Below are 22,799 nucleotides of genomic sequence, written 5' to 3' on the forward strand. Positions count from 1 at the left end.
GCAAGGTCTTTACATGACTCTTTTAAGTCAGTGCTACAGCAGAATCAACATTGCCTGAACCTTCTAGCCTCCCAGAAATCATTGATTCCTGCTGGCCTCTTCTCTCTCCCAAATCTCACATTTCTCCTGGCCAGGCTTCTTCTGACCTCCCCATATCAGTCATCTTCTTAGGGGTAGTTTTCTGATGGCTTTCATGATCTCACAGTGTCTGTCTTACCTCTGTTGGCTACTCCTTTCTTAAGACAGACGCAGCACCGAAGCCAGGATGGAAAAGAACATAAAGGCTGCAGGAACACCCTGCACAATGTGCCCTGCAGCTCCGTACCACCCTAAAAATTTGTTTCCTGCCTCCAGCTTTTGGATATAGAATGGCTCCTATGCAGCCAGGGTGACTTTTTCCAGGCCCTCATGCATGGTTCAGTTTACCCCAGGCGTCTTGGAGGCAGTGGCCCCCTCTGTGTTGAAAACTGAAAGCAGTCCTGAAGGATGACTTCAGGCAAAAGCTGACACCTCTGACATGACAAGCCCTATCCAAGACCTCTTCCTTTATGGGGCCTACCAGGTACTCAGAAAGAGCGGATCTCACAAACTACAGGCACAGCAAGTGCCTTCTGCTTGCCTTTCAGGTACTTTTGCAGATATGAGCCTAATGGCATAGATCCCAGCCAGGAGTCAATGGATGAGCTGCCAGCTATTTCTCCAAGAAGCCACCTCAAAGGCCATTTAACAGCCATTCACTTCCTGCTGGACTTAGAATTTCTGAGGCACCACCGCCTCATAATATCATACCTACAAAACACCCCCTTTTTGGCCTAGGACCTGCCCAGGTAGAAGTGATCTGATTGTGATCCTTCAAGCCCATGGCACTGCTGCTGGGCTCCCAGACCCTCTGATGCATGTGAACCAGTTCCGTGCCAGTTCTGGGAGGTGCTAGGGCAGGTGGGACCTTGCAGGCAATGTTCCAGCCCCATGACTGTTGTTGGTCTCTCAGCTCCTTGCACACAGCAAAGATCACTCTGACATGCAGATGTTGTGTGCCTGAAGCTGGCCTAGAAGACACTCTGGGAAGCGCCCTCCCAGCCCCTGCCCCAGCCCGAGCTGGCGGTGCTGCTCTGCAGAGCAAGGGGGCTGTGGTGCCCAGGGCACGGGGACACTCTGCAGGGCCATGCTGGGCAGGCTGGGAGGCAGACCCAGCTCATGGGGTCACTGTCATTGCCCAAGGCTGCAAGGAATCAGTCACCAGCCTCCTTTGCTGGGGCTACTGCGTGTCCTGGGGCTGCAGAGCTCTCCTCTGCCTGTTGGCAGCAGCTTGAGCACTTGAGCTCTGCTAAATTCACCTTGCACAGGCTCATGCTCTGCGGGCTCCACCTGTTTTATGGGCTCATGCTGCTCCGGCCAATACCCTGGACTCTGCTGGCAGATGCTAATTCCCTCTGCAAGAAACATTAACCTGCCAGCAGTCCCAGCACAGCCCCACAACAGCACTGGCACCAAGCTCCAGGAGCAGCCGGGCCTGGCCCCACCAGCAGGAGAGGGCGGCAGAGGCAAGAGAGCAGCTTGGCATGCCCCAAGCGCTGGTGCTCCCTGGCTGTGCTGCTGGAATGGGACTCTTTTCCTCTGCAAATGGGCACTGCCCCAGCAGAGCCAGACCAGGTCTCAGAGGAAGGACATCAGACAAAGAAGGCAGTGTAGGCTGTTTTATTTCGTTAAAAGTTCACAGAGACCATAATTCCACATGGACAGAGACTCAGTACATACACTAAACACACGTACAGAATTGGGAGTGGGACAAAAATGACATTTTATTGGGCAACCTAACCTGAAAAAAAAAAAAGAAAAAAAACAAAACAAAACACAAAACTAAGTAATACCAGTACTAAAAATACACACTCACACACACAAAAACAACAAAAAAGGGAATATAGGTTGTTCTGTGTAAGTGATATTCTGAGTAATCTGCAGAAACAGACTGTGAAATTATTGCTTCCAAAGCAAATCAAGTCATCAGTTTCCACAAGGCATTCTTGAGGTCCTTGTTCCTCATGCTGTAGATGAAGGGGTTCACTGCTGGAGCCACCACCGAGAATAGAGCGGCCACCAACAGGTCCAGGGATGGAGAGGAGATGGAGGGGGGCTTCAGGTAGGCAAACATGCCAGTGCTGACAGTCAGAGAGACCACAACCAGATGAGGGAGGCACGTGGAAAAGGCTTTGTGCTGGTCCTTCTCAGAGGGAATCCTCAGCACAGCCCTGAAAATCCGTATATAGGACAACATAATGAAAACAAAACAAGCAAAGATTAAAGAAAGAGTAAATAAGAGTACAGCAACTTCCCTGAGGTAGGCATCTGAGCAGGAGAGCTTGAGGATCTGGGGGATCTCACAGAAGAACTGGGCCACTGCATTTCCAAGGCAGAGGGACAGGGAAAATGTATTGGCTGTGTGCAGGACAGCACTGAGAAAGCCACTGCCCCAGGCAGCTGCTGCCATCTGGGCACAAGCTCTGCTGCCCAGGAGGCTCCCGTAGTGCAGGGGCTTGCAGATGGCAACGTAGCGGTCGTAGGCCATGACGGTGAGGAGGGAATACTCTGCTCCAACCAAGAAGACAAAAAAGAAGACCTGTGCAGCACACCCGTGGTAAGAGATGGCCCTGGTGTCCCAGAGGGCATTGGCCATGCCTTTGGGCAGAGTGGTGGAGATGCAGCCCAGGTCGAGAAGGGCGAGGTTGAGGAGGAAGAAGTACATGGGGGTGTGGAGGCGGTGGTCGCAGGCTACGGCGGTGAGGATGAGGCCGTTGCCCAGGAGGGCAGCCAGGGAGATGCCCAGGAAGAGCACGAAGTGCAGGAGCCGCAGCTCGCGCGTGTCTGCGAATGCCAGCAGGAGGAACTCGCTCACAGAGCTGCTGTTGGGCATTTGCTGACTTTGGACACAGGTATCTTTGAAGAGGAGAAAAAAAAAATAGAACAGACTTCAATGAGGAAAACCTATTTCATCTCCTGGAAAGCCCGCAGATAAGCCTCTCTCTTTGCATGAGAACCTTTCTGCAACTCTCTTGCTTGAGCTCTGGGTGGTGCTGGCTGCGTGTGACACTGGGAGCAGGGGCTGCTGTGGGCTCCAGAGGAGTCCTTCCTGCTGTGCAGCAGGAGGGAAGCAGGACCGTGGGGGAAACTCAAGTGCAGTCCACTTGTCAGATCAATGAGCCATGCAGTCTTTTTGCAAACAACTCATCCGACCACACTGTAGAGCAAGAGAGATTTTATTTGCTGTATTTTCTTATAATTCCCCCTGTAATGCTTAGGACACCGATCATACTCGTGTTACGCTGAGAAAAAAACGGAGACAGCTGAGAGCAGAGAAGCCCCAGTCCGAGTGAGGCTGGACAGAATCCTTACCTTGGCCCTGGGGGCCTGAGCAGGATCTCAGCTCTTCCCCCCTAGCCAGGGCTGCCGAGGCCTCACTCCAGCTGCCCACAGACAGACATCCAGCAGCACGGACATGGCCTTAGCAAGGAGGTGTCTTCTCCTTGGGACGCCTGGATGCCACAAGGATGCCACGAGAGAGCTGCATCCTGCTGGAGAGCAGCCTGAAGCCCAGGAAAACACCCCACAGACAGGTGAATATCCACACGCTGGGGTATTCCAGTATCCCAGGCACACAACATGCTGTACCTAGAGGATTCTTGGCCACTCTGTTCCTGCTGATCTTGGCCAAACTCTTCTTTCCCCCGCCTGTGCTCACAGACCCCATCCCATGCGGCTGTGCTCAGCGCTGCCCTGCAGCACCCTGCCACCACCAGGGCCCTGCCAAGGGGCACCTCCATGCAGCAGGAGCTATGGGGCAGCTGACAGAGAGCCCTGCATCACCAGCAGGGTGTTCGAGGCTTCTAGGGTGTCAGGGGCACCTGGCTTAGGCCACTCCAAGGGGCTTCTGCCAGACTTCCTCACCTCGCAGTGCAATCCAGCAGGACTCTCACAGCCTACTGCATTGCCCACCGCCCTCCCAGAAACAAGACCCAGCACGAGACCCTTCCAGGAGCTGCAGCTGCATGGCCCTGCAGCCAGAGACTTACCTTGTCAAGGGCTGTGCAGGTTTCTCCTGCAGGCAGCTCTCAGCACCCTCCCACTCCCAACTGCCTCCAACCCCTCTCTCCTCTCCTCTCCTCTCCCCATGGGGGTCGAGCCCCCAGCCCTTCTGCGCTGTGCAGAGGAGCTGCTCCTGGGCAGAGCTGTCTCTCTGCACCAGGGCCCTCTTGCCAGGAGCTCTCCCTGTCCCAGGAGCCCAGCCCAGATCAGCAGCAGAGGCATTGGAATCAGCCCTCTGGAGGCTTTGGCGATGAGCCCATGAACCTCAGGCACTGAGAGTGCGTTGAAGAAATCTCTCAAGAAATCCAAGGCAGATGCAAGTTTCCTGCAGTGTCCCCCTGAGGGGGGACTCTGCTGGCACTGACACAGCCTCCCTTGGAGCTCATTAGAGCAGAACACTGGAGGCAGTGAGGACAGGTAGACAAATGTGAAGGTGACACTGATGTATTGAAAAACAGGCTTTGACCCCAGGCTCCTGGGAAGGGAGACCCTTTCCCTTCACACAGGAGCTCAGGGCTCTTCCTGGGCAGTAGGAGATGGGGATGTCCATGGCCCAGTGCAGGAGAAGGGTACGACTCCTGCCTGGTTCATGGCTGGTGAGGAGGCAATGAGACCCTGGTGCTTTAACAAGAAGCTGCCTCCTCATAGGCCTCGCTGTCGGAGACAAGAGCCCTAGCCATTGACACACAGACCTCAGGCCTGTTGGGACTTTCAGCCTTTCCAGTGTGCTTGCTCCTCTCCACACCAGGCTGTCCAAGAGATTCACAGACCTGCACCTCTTTCCCTGCTGGCTGTGTGGTGTCTCATCAGATCGGAGCCGAGCATGGTAACTTACATTTTCTTGGTGGCCATGCTCCTCATAAGGCAGCTCTGTAGGAAGTTGGCCTGGTTCCTGGTGAGCTCCTGGTGAGCTCGTATGGCATCCCTCGTGGTGCCCAGGCCCTCCTCCTCCTGGGCACTGCTCACTCAGCAGGGTCCCAGTCTGCCCTGATGTGTGGGGTTCCTCTTCCTCTGGTGCAGGATGAGGCTTTTCTTCTTGTAAATGTCAAGAGGTTTCTGTAGGCAAAATCCTGCAGTTTCTCAAGGTTCCCCTGGGCAGATGCTCCATTCTTTCATCTGTTAATTTCTGCAGGAAGATGGCTCCCCCTGATTGTGCTGTCTCTCACAAGATAGCATCAATGAGGTGTTAGTAGATATTGTGGACAGTAGAGGAGTAACCAGTTGAACAGAATTGCAGCACAGACTCACAGAAGGCTGGTGGATGGAAGGCTGCCAGATTCCACCTTTTCTGTGCTTCTCATGTATGCTGTCATTTTGTCTGAAGCTGTGTCCTAAATGTTGTTAGGGTGGGCAAGGACAAAATTGGAAGGGCCAGACCCTAGCGGAGATCAATCTATCTATTGCTGTCAGAGACAATAAGAAAGGTTTTTATAATGAAAGGAGAGCAGAGGGGAAGGGAGGGGAGGGGAGGGGAGGGAAAAGAGAATCTTCATCCTTTATTGGATGTGGGAAAACAGAATTAGAAGAGATGTGGAAAAGGCTGAGGTACTTAATGCATTCTTTACCTCAGTGTTTAGCAGCAAGACCAGTTGTTCCCCTAGTACTCAGCCCTCTGAGCTGGTAGATAAGGACCTTCAGCAGAATGAAGCTCTCATGAGGAAATGTTGAGAAAACTGCTACTGCACTCAGATGTGCACAAGTCTAGGGGGCTAGATGGCATCCCCCCGTTGTTACTGAGGGAGCTGGCTGAAGTGCTCTCCAAGCTGCTTTCCATCACTGACCAGCAGTCCTGGCTATCAGGGGAGGTCCCAGTCACCCGGTGACTAGCAAACGTGACGTCTGTCTACAAGAAGGGCCGGAAGGAGGATCCGGGGAACTACAGGCCTGTCAGTCTGATCTTGGTGCTGGGGAAGCTCATGGAGCAGATTGTCTTGAGTACCATCACGCAACGCTTCCAGGACAAGCAGGTGAGCAGGCCCAGTCATCATGAGTTTATCAACGCCAGGTCCTGCTTGGCAAATCTGATCCCCTTTGAAGATAAGGTTATGCTTTCAGTGGACAAGGGGAAGGCTGTGGACGTGGTCTACCTAGACCTCAGTAAGGCTTTTGAAACCATTTCCCACAGCATTCTCCCAGAGGAACTGGCGGCTCAAGGCCTGGATGGATGTATGCATCAATGGGTCGAAAACTGTCTGGGTGGCCAGGTCCAAATTGCTGTGGTGAATGGAGCTAAATGCAGCTGGAGGCCAGTCACTAGTGGTGTCCCACTGGGCCCAGTACTGGGGCCACTTCTTTTCAATATCTCCATCAGTGATCTGGACAAGGGGATCAAGTGCACCCTCAGTGAGTTTGCAGATGACACCTAGTTCAGAGAGAGTGTTGATCTCCTTGAGGGTAGGAAGGCTCTGCAGAGGGAAATGGATAGGCTGCACCCATGGGCTGAGGCCAACTGGATGAAGTTCAACAAGGCAAAGTGCCGGGTCCTGCACTTGGGCACAACAACCCCATGTAATGCCACAAGCTGGGGGAAGAGTGCGTGGAAAGCCGCCCAGCAGAAAGGCTCCTGGGGATATTGGTAGATAGTCAGCTGAATATGAGCCAGCAGTAACTAGGGGTAATGGTTTTAAACTGCAAGAGGGTAGATCCGGATTAGATATTAGAAAGTTGTTTACTCAGAGAATGATTAGGTACGGGAACAGGCTGCCCAGAGAAGCTGTGGCTGCCTCATCTCTGGAAGCAGGGCCAGGTTGGATGGGGCTTTCAGCAACCTGGTCTAGCGGAAGATGTCTCTGCCCATGGCAGGAGAGTTGGAATTATGTGATCTTTAAGGTCCTTTCCTACCCAAACTGTTCTGTGATTCTGTAAATACGAAAGGCAGCAACATACCAGCTACTAGGAAGAAAAATGAACTCTATCGCAGCCAAAACTAGGACAATATCCACCCCTAATTCCATACCATATACGTCATGCTTAGGTCCAACACTTTTCAATTAATCACCGCCACCTTTCCTGTCTTTTGATTGTTGTCTCTCTCCGTGCTACCCCAGCCCGAGAGACAACATCACTTGGCTGCCTGGACGTCTGCTCCCCAAGCAGGGACACCAGAGACAGACACACCGTGTCTAGCTCAAGTGCCAATTTATTGCTGCGTAGCATAGCTTCTTATACACATGACTGCCCCAGATCCCCGTGACCCTTTGCCCCACCCACGGTCCCTCCCAATCCTCCCCCCACATCTCCCCCCCACATTGATGTGCACACAAAAATATCATGCCCTTACTCTGTTGGTGTCTGTAACAATAACAATAACAACCTACTCCTTTTGTGTCTTTTTTTTTTTCTTTTTTTTTTTTCTCCCAGTTCTCTCCTTCATTGCATTGGATAAATAGATCTGTAGTGCTGAGCTGCCTCCTGGGTCAAACCACTGCAAGTCTTTTTGGTGCCTAGCATGGAGCACAAAGGTTGAGATGACAAATCGGACCAGAGCATTTTAAAAGTAAATTGTTATAAGCAATAGATCAGTTTAACAGTTGCTTTAACAGTTGCTGATCACAATGTTGATCTTTTTGATCTTGGGGCTGTTGTGCTTGTTTTCAGAATTGTGTTGTATAGCACATCACTAACTGTCTGTCTTCCATGTCATGCTGTTCATCAATTCTCCATTCTGTCAGCCATTCTGTCAGATGCTCCATTCTGTCAGCCTTTCATGTCTGCAGGCAGACGTTTCAACCTTCGTGTGATTGTGCTATCTGTGACAAGTTAGCAGTATCAGGAGTTGCAGGAGAGTTTGGATAATAAAGGAGTAACCAGTTGAACGGAATTGCAGTACAGAGTCACAGAAGGCTAGCGGATGGAAAGCTGTCTGTTTCCACAAGTTATGATATCTCCCCTCCCCTCCCCTCCCCTCCCCTCCCCTCCCCTCCCCTCCCCTCCCCTCCCCTCCCCTCCCCTCCCCTCCCCTTTCCTTCCTTAATAAACTGTCTCTATCTCAACCCACAGGATTCACTTTCTCATTTCTTTCCCCCATTCCAGAGAGGGAGGAGGGAGGGTGAGCAAAAAGCTGTGTGGTGCTTACCTGCTGGCCACGTTAAACCACAACACAGCCCCAGCAAAGGAGTCTGGCGCGTGATTCCTTGCGGCCCTGGGGCAATGGCAGTGACCCCATGAGCTGGGTCTGCCTCCCAGCCTGCCCAGCATGGCCCTGCAGAGTGTCCCTGTGCCCTGGGCACCACAGCCCCCTCACTCCGCAGAGCAGCACCGCCAGCTGGGGCTGGGGCTGGGGCTGGGGCTGGGGCTGGGAGGGCCCTTCCCTGAGTGTGTTCTAGGCCAGCTTCAGGCACATGGCTTCTGGATTTGAGCGTTATCTTTGCTGTGCACAAGGAGCTGAGAGACCGCCAACAGGCACGGGCCTTGAAGATTGCCTGCAAGGTCCCTCCTGGCCTAGCACCTGACTGGACTGGTACAGAACTGGCTCCCATGCATCAGAGAGGCTGGGAGTTGAGCAGCAGTGCCTTGGGCTGGAAGAGTCACAACCAGATCACTGCCTGGGCAGGTCCAGGGCCAAAAAGAGAATGTTTTGTAGGTATGTTAATAAGGGGTCAGTCGTGCCTCAGAAATTTCTAATCTAGTTGGAAGCAAATGGCTGTTTAATGGCGTGTGAAGTGACTTCTTTCTGAAGTAGCTGACAGGTCATCGCTTGACTCCTGGCTGGGAGCAGTGCCATTAAGCTCATCTCTCTGAATGTACCTGAAAGGCAAGTGCAGGTTACCTGCTTTGCATGTAGTTCATGCAATTCACTCTTCCTAAGTACCTGGTAGGCCCCAAAGAGGAAGAGGTCTTGGATCGGGGTTGTCATGTCAGAGGTGTCAGCATTTGCCTGAAGTCATCCTTCAGGGCTGTTTTCAGTTTTCTGTACAGAGGGAGCCACTGCCAAGATGCCTGGGGGAAAATGAACCATGTGTAAGGGCCTGGGAAAAAGTTACCTTGGATCCAAAGCAGCCATTTGGGGACCAAAATTTGTAGGCAGCACACTTCTATGGTGGTGCTGGGCACTTTGTGCAGGGTGCTCCATGCTGGCTTAGGAGCTGCTTCTTTCTCAGTAACAGAGTAGCCAGCAGAGGTGAGACAGATACCCTGAGATCATGAATGTCATGAGAATCCTGCTCCCAAACAGATGACCGATATGGGGAGGTTAGGAGAAGGCTGGCCAGGAGAGATGTGAGATCTGGGGACGGGAAGAGGAGTTTGGGCAGCAGAAACTAATGATTTTGAAAGAAAGTATGTGTTTTGTAGGTGTTGTATCACAAAGTCGGTGGTGCTTCAGAAATTCCTAATCCATTCCTAAGGGAATATTTGTGAAGTGGATTGTGAGTTGAGCTCTTTCTGAAGTAGCCAACAGGTCATCCCTTGACTCTTGACTGGGATACGTGCCTTTAGGCTCACATCTGCCAGTGTCAGTGATAGACCAGAAGAAGGCACCTGCTATGCATACAGGTTGTGAGTTCCACTCTTCCTAAGTACTGGGTAGGCCCCATAAAGGAAGAGGTCTTGGATAGGGGTTATGTCAGAAGTGTCAGCTTTTGCCTAAAGTCATCCTTCAGGGCTGCTTTCAGTTTTCTACACAGAGGCAGCTACTGCCTTCAAGATGCCTGGGGGAAACTGAAGCATACATAAGGGCCTGGGAAGTTACCCTGGATCCATAGGAGCCATTCTGGAACCAAAACTTGTAGGCAGGATGTGCACTTTTGTGGTGGTGCAGAGCTGCTGGGCACATTGTGCAAGGTGCTCCTACAGACCCTTTGTGTCCTTCTCCATGCTGGCTTAGAAGCTGCTTCTTTCTCAGGAACAGAGTAGCCAGCAGAGGTAAGACAGATACTCTGTGTTCATGAAAGTCATCAGAAAGCTGCCTCTAAGAAGATGACTGATACAGTGAATTCAGGATAAGCCTAGACAGGAGAGATGTGAGATTTTGGGGAGGGAAGAGGAGCTTGGACAGCAGAAGCTAATGGTTTTGAAGATGTAAGAATGATTGGGTAGTTTTCATCTCACTTTAAAGCTGACTTAAAGCAGTCACGTGAGGCCATTACCGTATTTTAGCCAGTAACCTGAATTCCATAAAACTAAAGGCTTCTCCACACACTGACAGGAATACTCTGCTCTAATATTTGACCGCAATATCCCTCGAAGCAAAAAGTCAGCCCATAGCCCCTTTCCCCTACCTTTACTGTCTTGCTCACCCTGATCCCTGCCCTTAACGCGATCATTAAAATGTTCTATTTAGCCCTTGCAGACCTAAAAAAAACCCTCAACCAAAGACCTTTCACATACCCTAAGCAGAACACATCCTAAGAAGAATACCCTACCCTCCCACTACACATTTGATTAATCTCTAACCTAGAAAGGGAAACCTTAATCCCATACACGAACACCTAACACTGAAAGCCCCTATTCCCGTACATTAACCTTCTCACTTTTAACCCTTTTCCTAACCTTTAGGTGCTTTGCCCTTTTGGGCAGGGCAGGGATCGTGAGGTTACTGGGCAGTCACATGGCATTCAAAGATGAATGTGAAGGGCCATGGATCTGATCAGCTAGTAGGTCACAAGGGGGAGACGGAGGAGAATGCTCTGATGAGCTCAGCTCTGCCTCAGGATCTCCTGCACCAGCAGGGGAGTGTGACTGTGGTGGTCACTGTGGGTTCACTTCTGTCTCTGCAGTTGATAGGGAAGCAGCAGGATCATGTCACAGAAAGGGACGGTAAGGTCACTTCTGTAGGTGGCAGGTCACCCTTGACTTAGAGCTGGGATCGGTACTTTTCGGCTGACATCTGCCAGTGGCCCTGGTAGGCCAGCAAAAGGCACCTGGCTGGCATGCTGACTGTGGGATCCCCTCTGCCTACATACCCAGGAGGACCCATGCAGAAAGAAGGCCCACATATGGGTTGTCCTGTCCCTTCTGCTTGAGTCCATGACTGGACAGCAGCAGGCCCATGGCTTGGAAGATGCTGGTGCGGTGACTTCTGTCTGGTTGGCTGACAGGCCGCAAGGAGCCTGATGGATTGGGATGCCTACTTTAGGAGGGGGTTCCACCCTGATGGAGCTTTCTTTTGTAGTAGAAAAGAGTAGGAGAGAAAAAACTGCCACAAAGTGCACTTTGGAATGTTGGTGCTGGCCACGAGGAGGAAGAACTGTCCCTCAGAGTGTCGTGCTGCGTTGCCAGAGGTCACCCAAAGAGCATCTGTGATCAGAGCATGGCTTTGTGTGAGAAGGAGCAGCTGGGGAGGGTTGATGAGACACTGGTGAAATGATGGAAATGCTGGGATGAGAGCAAGGTGGTGAACAGAGACGGGTGTCTACAGTCCTCAAAGAAATAGGTGAAAGTCATCAAAGTCAACAAAGTGCTCTGCCGGGCACTGCCCAGCCCAGCCCGGCCCCTGCCCACCTCTCCCCACCACCCTGCCCTCTCTCCAGCCCAGCCCAGCCCAGCAGCCCAGGCTGGGCTGGCCCCAGGGCAATGCCCTCCACAGGCTGCTGCAGGGCTCTGGGCACGGCCACCCCAGCCCCAGCCCCTCACAAGGCACCGCAGCTGCTGGGACAAAGTGTGGTGGTCTCACTCAGGTGGGCAGCCGAGCTCCACCACAACCGCTCTCTCACTCCCCCTCTCCTCAAAGAGGAAGGGGGAGAAAATACAACACAGAGAACTCGAGGTTTGAGATGAGAAAGGTTTAATTAAATGGAAAGGGAATGGGGAGGAAAAAAAAAAGAAACAAAAGAAACAATCAGTCCGCGCGGGAGCACGGAGAGAGGGAAAAAAAAATTATTCTCTACTTCCCATCAACGAGCGGTGTTCAGCCACGTCCTGGGAAGCAGGGCCTGAGGGTCCGAGCCACGGCTGCGCTCGCGTCAGGCAGCACCCTGGGGTGTCACCAAGTGACGTCACAATGGGTGCCCACCCAGCCCAGGCGCGTGTCACAGTGGCACCCATTGTGACGTCACTTGGTGACACCCCAGGGCTCCGCCTTATAAGAGCGCAGCCGTGGCTCGGACCCTCAGTGTCGGTGCACGGCAGTGACGGACAGGGCAGGAGCACAGGGCCTTCGAGGAGTCCCCGAGCATAGCCCACGTCCCACAATGCCGCAACCGCCCGCCCAGAGGAGCCGCCGGTTTCTATCTGAGAACTCTCCCACTCCAGAGGCTGCTTCTGAAGGGGATGAGGAGAGAGGCATGCCCCCCAGGCAGCCCAGGCTGGCCTGGCAGGAGACCTGGTCTTCTAGGGGCAGCAACCGGCCAGCAGAGGACAGCTTGCTGGCAGTGGAAAGAACCCCAGTCGAGGCCTTTTTGCCATCAGAGGACAGCAGCCTGTCAGAAGACAGCTTGCTGGCAGAGGACAGCACCTCGGTAGAGGACATATTGCCGGCAGAGGACAACAGCCTGGCAGAGGACATTTTGCCGGCAGAGGCCATTGCTCAGGCAGCGGGCAGCAGCCAGGTAGAGGAGAGCCAGGACGACGTACAGTGGCTGGATCCCAGTGAGTCAGGGTCTTCGGGATGGGGTGGGGAGGGTTGGGGACACAGAGACCCCTGCCTGACTCCAGGACTCCTTCCCTGGGTAAAGCGGCGCTTGGGCTGACGGGGCCGAGCTTCCTCCGCAGCACCACAGAATGCCAGGACGCTTTGGACTGGGGGGGACCTCGGCGATCACGATGCTTCCCCCCAGCCCAGGCTGCCCAAAGCCCACCCAGCCTGGCTGTGGGCAGTGCCAGGGAGGGGGCACCGCAGCCTGCGCCAAGGCCTCACTGCCCTGGGCGTGAAGGAGAGAAATCCCTGCCTGTCCGAAAGAAACCTGCCCTCTTTGAGGTTAAGGCCGTCACCCCTTGTCCTGTCGCTGCAGTCCATGATGAAGATCCCCCCCCAGCTTTCCTGGAGGCCCCTTTGGGCACGGGGAGGCCGCAGCGAGGTCCCCCCGCAGCCTTCTCCAGGCTCCACAAGCCCAGCTCCCTCAGCCTCTCTTCCCAGCGGAGCTGCTGCAGCCTCTGGGCATCCCCGCGGCCTCCCCACGGCCTTCTGGGGCTGGGGCCCTTCCTCTCCTCACCCCTGCATTCAGCCCCTCTCTGCAGCACTCTTTGCTTTCCTCCTTTCCAGGTAAGGCATGGAAACTGTGCAGAGACAAGGCCGTGGAATTCATCAGGGCGTATGTCAGAGGCACAGAAAAGGTAATGGCAGCCGCTTGCATCACAGCTGTGCTCCTGGCGCTGCCCTCCAGGGGTCCCACACAGCCCCAGACCCCTCAAGGCTTTGGTCCTGCTGGCCATGGGTGTCCCCCTAATGCTCTGTTGGTGTCTTTGTGGCTGCCAGGACGACGAGGAGCAGAAGATGCTGTTCCTCAGCAAAATCTGCGATCTGTGCACATGTGTCACAGAGAGGGGTGTGCCGATGAACTTGCATGGCTTCTGCAGCAAACATAAGCTGGTGGAGAACATCATGGTGAGAGGATGCGCAGCGGGTTGGGGAAGGGGCAAGGCCCCCCGGCACCAGCCCCCTGGGAGGCGAGGGCTGGGGCAGCGCTGGCTCTGCTGCTGCTGGGTGCCGGCGGCTCCAAGGTCTCATCCTGCTTGTGCTCTGCAGGCGCTGCTGGAAAAGGAGCCCATGGACAGCTTGCGCACAGCATTCCGGCAGAAGGCCATGGAGACTGTCGCCCTCCTCAGGTGCGTGCCCAGCCCCTGGTGGCAATGTCCTGGTGGCCCTGAAGCTGGCAGGGAGGCTGCCCGTCCCTCCCAGGGATGCCTGGCCAAGGGAGGTCCGTGTCCTCCTTCATAAGCCTCGAGGCACTGCGTCCAACAGGCTCCTCTCTCTCTTTTCTTCAGCAACACCGTACCAACAGCACTGTGTGGCAAAAAGGAGAGTCTCCTAAACATGTGCTGCAAGAGCATCTTCTTTCTGCCTCCGGAGTCGGATGTGCCAGAGACAGGAGTGCTCTACGCCAAGGTATGTGCTGGGTGAGGTACCGGCACCCCCAGTCCTGCTGAGCTGCTGCCTTGCTTCCCCGTGCTGACACAACCAGAGACCAGTGCAGGGCCGGGGCCCAGATTTGCTTTCCCAGCCTCGCCCCTTCCCCGACCTGATCTTGTGCTGCAGGAGGTCTGCACACAGCAGCTTTTTAGCCCCAAAGCCATCCCTGAACTCCCGAGGGGCTCAGAGCCAGCTCCTGGGGGTGAGGAGGGCCACAGAAATAATTCGATGCTCTTCTGTCCTCCCTGCAGACTATGAAAGCCATGGACACCATGCTGGAGGGCTTCGTACGCAACTGTCCCAACACCAGTGTCAGCATAGAGTTGGAGAATATGTTGAAGGTTTGGCATTTGCAAAGAATTTCCAAAGAATCCTCTCAGGTCTCATTTGCAGACCACTGTCAACCCAGTAACTTCTCTCCTCACAGGTGATGCTGGACTTTGCTGTCTCCAAAGACTCAGCTGTGCGTGAGAGCGCTGTGAGGAGGATTGAGAGGCTGGGTGATTTCATCATCAGTTATTTTGTGAGCGAGGTAAGGCACAAGGAACCCTCCACCCTTTCCTGCATCCCAGAGCATCCTGCCACTCAGGGGTGCCTGTGAGGCAAGCCTCGATGCACGTGAGTGCCTCAGAACCGTGAATCGAGGGTCTTCGTCCCTCCTTCGCCCCTGCTCTTCCCTCCCCAGGCCCTGCTATCTCAGGGGCTGGCTCTGCCTCCACTAAGCCCTTTGTCTCTCCTCCCTTCCTCACCCAGATCACAGATGACTATGAAAACTATAGCGATGATGAGCCCACAGAGCTCTACATCCCCATCCTGGGACAGCTGCTGGGCATCCTCTTCATTTTCACCAGTGACAAAGATTCCACCAGATTCACAGCTTTAGAAACTCTTTCTCACATATACAAAATCATCAGAAAAGGAAGAGGTAAGAAGGTGTGGTGGGCAGCGTCCGTCTGCACACAAACATCTACTGATTTGTCTACTTGTTTTCCCCGAGTTTAGTGGGGACTGTTAGTGTTAGGTTAGAGGTTGGACTCGATGATCTTGAGGTCTCTTCCAACCTAGACATTCTGTGATTCTGTGAGTATTGTGAAGGATTGTTTTTGTGCTTGGTGGAGGCTGCCCACGGAATTCTGCCAGGTTCCCTGGCCTCCTCTGCTCCTCACAGCAGCTTCCCGCAGCATTCTGGCTATCGTTTTCCGCAGAAGCTAGACGCTCACCTGCCGTCCAGGAGCAGTTCTCTGCTGCTGTCCTTCCCAACCCTCCCCAGATCACCTACCACGCTGTTTTGTGGTGTCCCCCAGTCTAAGCCATCGATCGATGAGCACTTCCCAAACCGCATCTTCCCCGAGGAGTGAACAGCAGAGCCAGCCGTGCATCACCAGGGATGGTGACGCCCTCCAGAATGCTCCCTGACTGTTTGCTCCCTGCCGTCTTAAAGGCAGGTGTCAGGGGGCTTCCTGCACATCCTGACCCCGAGCAGAAGGGGGTCTGTGACACGCTGCTACCCCCACGGCACCCAACGCCATTGCTTCTCCTCCTTCTGCATCATCCCTGAGGTCCCTCTTGCTCCCAGCACTCCTCACCTTGTGCTTTACATCCCTGCCCACCACTCTCCTCGCCGGGGGTCTGAGCCTCCCTCCTCAGCCATTCCTAGTGAAAGTGCTTTTCACCATTTGGCAAGCTTGTTGGCAAAGATGCTCTTCCCTACTGACTCTTCGCTGTTGCCCCCTGTTTAGAATGCATATTGAGAGAGGACATGCTATATTATGCAGTGAGACACAAGAAATTGGAGCATGCAAAACTTCCATTTTCTACAACATCAACTCCGTGTGAAATTGCCAAGGTAATGAGCTCTGGCCTTGCTGGGGATCTTGTCCGCAGCATCAGCAGGCATCTCGTGTGAGCAAAGGGGTCCAGAACCGGTGGGGCTGGCACGGCCTCACTCGCCCTGCTGAGAGGGTTCCTCTTGTCCCCAGGCTGGGGCTATGCGAAGGCTGCTCCCCTGTGTCCCGGCAGCAGCTCCACCCTCCTGGCCACCAGCAAGCCCTGGTTACCTGCAGGGCCAGCACTCTGGCCCCATATGCCCCATCCTCACCCCTTCCCCCGAGGGCCCTCTCTCCAGAGCTGCCCTTGCTGCTCAGCTAAGCAGCACCCTTGGGACACTCAGTGAGGCATGTCTTCGCTCCTCCTTCTTCCCACAGGGGTTTGGAGGACATCTCTTCCCTGATGAGAGGCTGGACATCATCCTCACAGCCCTTGAAGCTTTACAAGACTCCAGCATCCATGACAAGCAGGGGGCCTGCAGCGTGCTGGACGCAGCCTTGGAGGACCCTTTCTACTGGCTGAAAGATGTAAGTGGCCTGTGGCCATGGCCCTGCCCTTGAGCTCTTCCAGGCGTGGTTCCTCTCTCCTTCCCTGCCTCCCTCCCTGCCTCCCTCGCACATCGGGGTCTCTTGGGCTCCAGAAGCCACCTGAAGCCAGCAGAGAGCAATGGAAGGGGCCAAAGTTTGATTGGCAGCTGTGACAATGGCTGCTGTCTGCTGGCAACACCATTCCCACTTTGTCCCCCAAGGTGCCAAAGACCATGGAGTGCATCAGGAGAAACCTGGGCAGCATCCACACGGCATCGGCGCGGCAGTGCCTGGACTCCCTGCTTCTCCAGATGACCAACATGATGCCCAGGGACGAAGCCAAGAACTTGCTGCAGTTCTCTCCGCCACGTGACAGGTCCTGGCCTTAACATCCTTGAGGGCTTGTTCCGCGTCGGGAGATGCACCTGGAGACTCTCTGCTTGCCACACCAATGGCAAAGAGCAGGACATCCCCAAGGAGCACAGCCCTCCTTCCCACCAATGTGTTCCAGCCCTACTGGGCCAGCCAGGGCTGCAGCAGCCCAGCTGTCCAAGGCAGCCCAGAGTCCCCCTGCCCCCAGGGAACACCAGCTCAGCCCCCTCCTGCCTGCCCAGGCTGGGCCCTCAGTGCTCCCCAAGTCACAGGGGCTGCAGGACAGCCTGGGTCCTCTGGGGCTGGCCCAGTTTGTGGCCCTGCGGCTGAGGCAGCCTCACTGACAGAGTATTCTGGGCTTGCAGCACTGACCTGGCCATGTGGGAGGTGATCCTGGCCATGCCGCAGACCTTGGAGAGGGTTTTAAACATCATGATGCAAGACTTGCCGCTGCGCAACTGGTGCACCGAAGTCACCAAAGACACCTGCATCCGTCGCTTGGCTGTGAGTTCCCAGATGAAACCTTGCTCCCAGCAGGGCTACGTGTGCCCCTTCAGGCACACAGGCACAGCCCTGTGCCCATCTACCCCCAAACTGCCAGCTCCCGCAGGACGTACGGACACATGGTCCCTGGGGCCGGCAAGCCCCCGTAGCTCCCCGCGCCTGGTGCCTCTTTGGTGCCAGCTGGCGCTGCCCCATCCCTGCCCAAAGGTGGGAGAAGAAGAGGCTGCAGGGGGCCCTGCCAGGCTCTCACTGCTCTTTCTTGCAGATGCTGGCCCAGGATCACATTTCTGAGGAGGACTTTGGTAACCCAGTGCACCTCCAGAGCTACCTGAGGCACCCAAGCCCAGAGATGCGCTTTTTGGTTCTGAAAGGGCTCTGCACCGTGTCAGAGAGCCCTGAGAAGGTGAGCGGGCCATCGTCAAGCAAAGCCATGTTGGCAGCCTGGGGCTTTGCTCTTCTGCCCTCCCGTCCCTCCCCGCTGCCAGGAAGCAAGGCAGGAGGCTGGTGCTCAGGAACCAGAGCCCTTTGCCCAGGGTGGTCTCTCACTGCCTCACGGAAGGGAAATGGTGTCTTTCCTACAGGCAAGGGAAATTCAGGTCTTGCTGCCACGCATCCAGGGGGCCCTGCAGGACACCAACACAGACGTGGTGCTGAAGGCCCTGCCTGTGCTGAAAAACGTGGTGGCTCATGTGGAGAGGTGGAAGTACGGTGGCCCGCCTCTGCTGCTGGCTGAGAAGCTCCTGCCACTCTTTGACCACGTAAGTGTGCTGCGGGAGCCCGAGCCCTCAGCTGGGCCCCCTGTAACGAGGGCTGCCCTTCAGCCCGGCCCTGTGGGCAGCACTCAGGCAGGGCCTTCCCAGTCTCCTCGTCAGCCCAGGCGCTGGGGAGCTCTGCTTGGGCATGGCTGGTGCGGCTGGTGGCGAAAGTGGGGTGGCTGGCGGGCAGCCTGCGATGGCAACCGATTGCCTTGCCCTTCACGGGCACCAGGCCTTGCAGCTGCCCCTCAGCAGCTCCTCTGGGAAGGATCCAGCGCTGAAGCATCTCACAGTGCTGGGAGCTCCCTTCACATCGGCCACGCTAATGCTGAAATTCCTCCTGTCCTCCTCCCTGCCAGGCGTCCAGCCAGGTGCGGGAGCACTCCATCTGCCTCTTCCAAGCCGTGGTGGAGAGTGTGCTGTGGCAAAGGACGAAGGAAATGAAGAGGACAGTTCACAGGAGCCTTCTCCCACTCTACTTTCACAGGAGAGACCAGAGTGAGAGTGTAGCAAAGGTACAGATCTCAGAGCTGAGCAGTTATGTGGGCAAGGGTGTGCTGATGCCACAGGGTTGCTCTGGGGGATCTCTGGCCGGCAGCATGAGCTGCCTCCGATGGTGGCTGTCCCGTGGCCTTGCCTTGGCCACTGAACCCTGTGCACGCTGCCCCCCACCACAACCTCCCATAACGCGCTGGGAAAGGCTCGCAGCCCTGCCAAGAGGAGGGGACAGAGGGTCTCCTTCCCAAGGCTGTGCTGCTACCTCCCAACCTCTGCTGCTCCGCAGGCCTCTGGGGAAGCTCTCGCCGTGGCTGCAGAGTTTCTGCAATGCAAGGAGCTGAAGCGCTTGGCCCAGACAGAACAGACGTGGAGGATCGGGGAGTGCTTGGTAAGGACCCAACTTGGTTTGCCCCAGCTGGGCAAACGCGCCCGGCCAGAGCCCGCTGCCTGCAGCCGCATCCTCGCTCCCTTCCTGCCAGCACAGAGCCCCAGGGGGCTCTTCTGCAGGCCCCTCTGCCCTCCCTGCCCCCAGGATGCTGGAGGAGACCCTGGAGAGGGTGTGCAAGCCCCGTGACCCTGCGTTCTCTCTCTCTCCAGCTGCAGCAGGACAGAGGCAGAGTAGAAGAATACCTGCAGCAGAGCCAGCCCTACCTGCAGGACACTCAGACCGACTTGCGACTTGAGGCCGTCGGATTCATTGGTGAGCCCAGCCCCTGGGTCCCTCTTGGGGCAGCCTTTGGCAGCCCCAGGCACAGCCCTGTTGCCCCCAGAGCCCCCCGACTGGGCCCTTGCTCCAGGGTGCAGGAGGGGCACAGCCTGGCTGGCCAGGCCAGGGGCTGCGCTGCTGGGAGCGTGCTGGGGAGCGGGGCTCTGATGGGGTCTCTGTGTCTAGGTCTTGCTGCGAACTACTGCGAGGACCAGAGCAAGGAGAAGCTGAATGAAATCCTCAGCGGTGAGTGAGGGCAGTGGGGGGTGTGCTAGGGCTGGGGGGACAGCGGCAGGGGCCCCTGTGCCTTGCCCTGCTCCAGGGAAATGCTTCGGGGCGGAGGAGCAATGCAGCCATAGGAACGAGGGAGAGGAGACGGGGTAGCCTGTGGTGTCAGGGAATGGCCTCCCAGCCTGGAGCTGGGCAGTGCCGCTGAAAGGGTTGAGTGTCCCTGAGGAAGAGTCAGGGGAAAGGGCAGTAAGGCTGACAGAAGGTGGGAGCCTGTTGTAGAGCACGCAACCAGGACGAAGAGGGAGATGAGACAGCCTACAAGCAGCTAGGAGCAGGGTCACGATTGCTAGCCCTTGCTCTCATGGGGAAGCACAATAGCGAGAGGAAAGAGTCCAGGAGATTCCTGGAGTGTGTGAATCCTCCCAAGGGATGGAGGCAGGTGGTGAGGGAACCAGCTTGTGAAGGTGCCCCACTTGACCTGTGGTGCGCAGGTGGGGAAGGACTGGTGGCTGCATTTGGGACATTGCTGAGCAGCAGCTTTCAACGGATTCCTTTGTCCCTCCTGCTCCTCCTGGCCTGGGGAAGAGTTGAGTGGGGCTGGCATGGTCTGCAGGGGATGCCTGGGGATCTCTGCAAGGAGTGGGTTTTCATCTCTGCTCTTCTTTCTTTTGCAGTCCTCCAGCCTTTAGAGAAAGACCCGGAACCCATGGTCCGTTTCCTGGCAGTTGAAACCATCCTGATCCTGGTGTCAAGGCATAACGCAATGTCAGGACGGAGATTTCCACTGCTGTGTTGCTGCTGCCGCTAGCCCCGCAGCAGTCCTCAAAAGAGCAATATATATTTTAATAGAACTAGGTTGTTGTCTCGTTATTCCAGCAGCTCCTTCACAGTGACTCGGTGCCATGACGCTGAGCTAACTTGGAGGCCACCAAGGACGTCTTTTCCCTGGGCCCGGTGACTGCATGGCGCCTACTCAACCAGTGAAAGAGTCACAGAACCCTTGCGCTTGGAAAAGGGCCTTCAACTCAAGTCCAAGCGTCAGCTAACACCACCAGGCCCACCACAAAACCACGGCCCTTAGCGCCAAGTCCACGCATTTCTTTAATAGCTCCAGGCCTGGGACTCCAGCAGTGCCCTGGGCAGCCGGTTCCACCCTTTGCATGAAGAAATTCTTCCTGACATCCCATCCTGTGAGTCCACCTGTGGTAGGTGCGCCCAGGTAGAAGAACTGCTCAGCCTCCTGGCAGAGCTTCGGGAGGAGGTGGGCAGGCTGAGGAGCACCAGGGAGTCGGAGAAGGTTGAACTGTACTGTGCCAGCCCTGGGACAGATGCGTCAGGCAGACACAGCAGAGGAAATGGAGGATCCCCTACCCTCTGGCCATCAGGCAGAAGGAGTGCATCTCAGTGACGAAGGGATGGAAGTTTAGATCTGCTCGGGGCAGCAGGCGGACCCCTCCTTGCCTACCTCACCTTCCTTTCAGGTGCCCTGAAACAACAGACTCTGGAAGTAATGGACACACAAACGATGATGTGCATGAAGGTCCATCCAGGTTGGAGGGGTTTTCTAGGGCAAGTCAGCCTTCCCCAGTATCACGACCACCTCCATCAAGAAGAAGAGAAGGGTTACTGTCATAAGTGACTCCCTTCTGAGCAGAACAGAGGGCCGCATATGCCGGCCTGACCCAACCCATGGAGAAGTCTGCTGCCTCCCAGGAGATCAGGGTAAAAGATGTTTCTAGAAAGCTCACTCACCCCGTAAGGCCCTCTGAGCATCATCCATTATTGTTCTGTCCCCGGGGTTTTTCGGGGCCCGGTGGCAGTGCCGTCCCCTCTGTGTCCCCCTTCGCGCAGGTGACACCTCGGTGCTGGCCGGGCTGTACGGCCCCGCGGAGGTGCGGGGCTCAAAGGAGAGCCCCGAGAGGGCGACGCTGGAGGTGCTGCTGCGCCCCAAGTTGTGGCTGCCAGGTGGGGGCCGCCTGGGGGGGGGGGGGGGCTCGGGAGGGAGATGGGGTCGGGGCCAGGCTCCGAGGGGCGTGGGGGGGTCCGAGGGGGTGGGGTCCGGGAGTGCTCTGAGGGGTCTGGGGGTGCTCACAGGGCTCCTGAGGAACGGGGGGGAAACGGGGGGAGCCCTGAGGGGGGGCTATAGGGGTTTATGGGGCTCCTGAGGTGCTCAGAGGGCTCCGGGGGTGCTCGGAGGGGTTTGGGGATGCTCAGGGGGATCCTGAGGGGACAGGAAGGTAACAGGGGGAGCCCTGAGGAGGGCTACGGGGGGGCTTAGGGGGCTCTGGGGATGCTCGGAGGGGTTTGGGGGTGCTCAGGGGGATCCTGAGGGGTGGGGGGGTAATGGGGGGAACCCTGAGAGGGTCTTCGGGGGTGTTCAGGGGGCTCTGGGGGTGCTCAGAGAGCTCCGGGGGTGGTCAAAGGGCTCCCGAGGGATGTGGGGGTGCAGGGGGGAGTCCTGAGGAGGGCTCTGGGGGTGCTCAAGGGGCTCCTGAGTGGCAGGGGGTGTAATGGGGGGAGCCCTGAGGAGGGCTTTGGGGACTCTGGGAATGCTCAGATGGGTCTGGGGGTGCTCAGAGGGCTTCAGGGGTGGTCAAAGAGCTCCCTAGGGATGCGGGAGTGCAGGGGAGAGCCCTAAGGAGGGCTCTGGGGGTGCTCAGAAGGGTCTGGGGGTGCTCAGGGGGCTCCCGAGGGACGTGGGGGTACCGGGGGGAGGGCCTGAGGAGAGCTCCAGAGGGGAGCCCCCTCCCTGGGGGCTATTTTGTGACACTTTGGGGACACTCTGGGGATAATTTGGGGACAATCTGGAGGCACATTGGGGACACCTTGGGGGCTATTTGGGGACACACCTTGGGAGCTATCTGGGGACACCCTGGGGACAATATGGGGACACTCTGGGGACGCACCTTGCAGGCCCTTGGTGACGTAGTGGACGTCGATGTTGTCACCTGTTGTCACCCTGTGCCCCCCCCTCACCGGCGTGCAGCCCCCACTTGCAAAAGAGGCTGCGCTGGGGGAAGCCGCTGGCCCCCACCAGCTGCCTGATGACGTGCAGCTCCGCCATGCCCTGCGGGGACACGGGGGGGGGGACATGGGGCCACACACACACGGTGTCACCCCACCCCAGAGGGGGGGGTCCATGTCCCCCCCCAGGGGTTTCTGCACCCCCTCCAAGGAGCTCCCCACCCCCTTGCACTGCACATCCCAAGCCCATCGCAGCCCCCCCCACCCTCTTGTTCCCCCAATTGCCCCGTCTGACCCCCCCAATTGCCCTGTCTGACCCCCCCAATTGC

The 22,799-nt window shown here is 56.3% G+C and overlaps 3 protein-coding genes across 3 annotated transcripts in view; 2 read left to right on the forward strand and 1 right to left on the reverse strand.

Annotated features, from left to right (window-relative positions):
• Nucleotides 1–22,799, reverse strand: part of LOC140000122 (protein YIF1B-like) — a 159,383-nt gene that overhangs the window by 16,741 nt on the left and 119,843 nt on the right. The gene's annotated exons all lie outside the window — the stretch shown is intronic.
• LOC140000162 (uncharacterized) lies at nucleotides 13,959–16,473 on the forward strand. The gene is made up of 6 exons (XM_072029941.1): nucleotides 13,959–14,062; nucleotides 14,338–14,427; nucleotides 14,514–14,618; nucleotides 14,840–15,011; nucleotides 15,826–15,932; nucleotides 16,291–16,473. The coding sequence occupies exons 1-6, from the start codon at nucleotides 13,991–13,993 to the stop codon at nucleotides 16,471–16,473; spliced, it is 729 nt and encodes a 242-aa protein (XP_071886042.1). The 5' UTR covers nucleotides 13,959–13,990.
• On the forward strand, nucleotides 16,437–20,357 carry LOC140000260 (maestro heat-like repeat-containing protein family member 7). The gene is made up of 9 exons (XM_072030104.1): nucleotides 16,437–16,816; nucleotides 17,178–17,316; nucleotides 17,582–17,719; nucleotides 17,898–18,074; nucleotides 18,431–18,586; nucleotides 18,856–18,957; nucleotides 19,167–19,269; nucleotides 19,462–19,521; nucleotides 20,181–20,357. The coding sequence occupies exons 1-9, from the start codon at nucleotides 16,674–16,676 to the stop codon at nucleotides 20,312–20,314; spliced, it is 1,152 nt and encodes a 383-aa protein (XP_071886205.1). The 5' UTR covers nucleotides 16,437–16,673; the 3' UTR covers nucleotides 20,315–20,357.

This window comes from Anas platyrhynchos, chromosome 33 (genome assembly GCF_047663525.1).
Source record: "Anas platyrhynchos isolate ZD024472 breed Pekin duck chromosome 33, IASCAAS_PekinDuck_T2T, whole genome shotgun sequence".
Lineage (NCBI taxonomy): Eukaryota > Metazoa > Chordata > Aves > Anseriformes > Anatidae > Anas > Anas platyrhynchos.

What these genes read in the sequence shown, in the direction of transcription:
- LOC140000162 (XM_072029941.1), top strand. Translation starts at nt 13,991, where the DNA reads ATGTGCTGCAAGAGCATCTTCTTTCTGCCTCCGGAGTCGGATGTGCCA. An exon ending in CAGGAGTGCTCTACGCCAAG is followed by an intron (nt 14,063 to 14,337) that starts GTATGTGCTGGG and finishes TCCTCCCTGCAG; the next exon opens with ACTATGAAAGCCATGGACAC. An exon ending in TCAGTTATTTTGTGAGCGAG is followed by an intron (nt 14,619 to 14,839) that starts GTAAGGCACAAG and finishes TTCCTCACCCAG; the next exon opens with ATCACAGATGACTATGAAAA.
- LOC140000260 (XM_072030104.1), top strand. Translation starts at nt 16,674, where the DNA reads ATGGAGTGCATCAGGAGAAACCTGGGCAGCATCCACACGGCATCGGCG. An exon ending in TCCTGCCACTCTTTGACCAC is followed by an intron (nt 18,075 to 18,430) that starts GTAAGTGTGCTG and finishes CCTCCCTGCCAG; the next exon opens with GCGTCCAGCCAGGTGCGGGA. An exon ending in AGAGTGAGAGTGTAGCAAAG is followed by an intron (nt 18,587 to 18,855) that starts GTACAGATCTCA and finishes GCTGCTCCGCAG; the next exon opens with GCCTCTGGGGAAGCTCTCGC.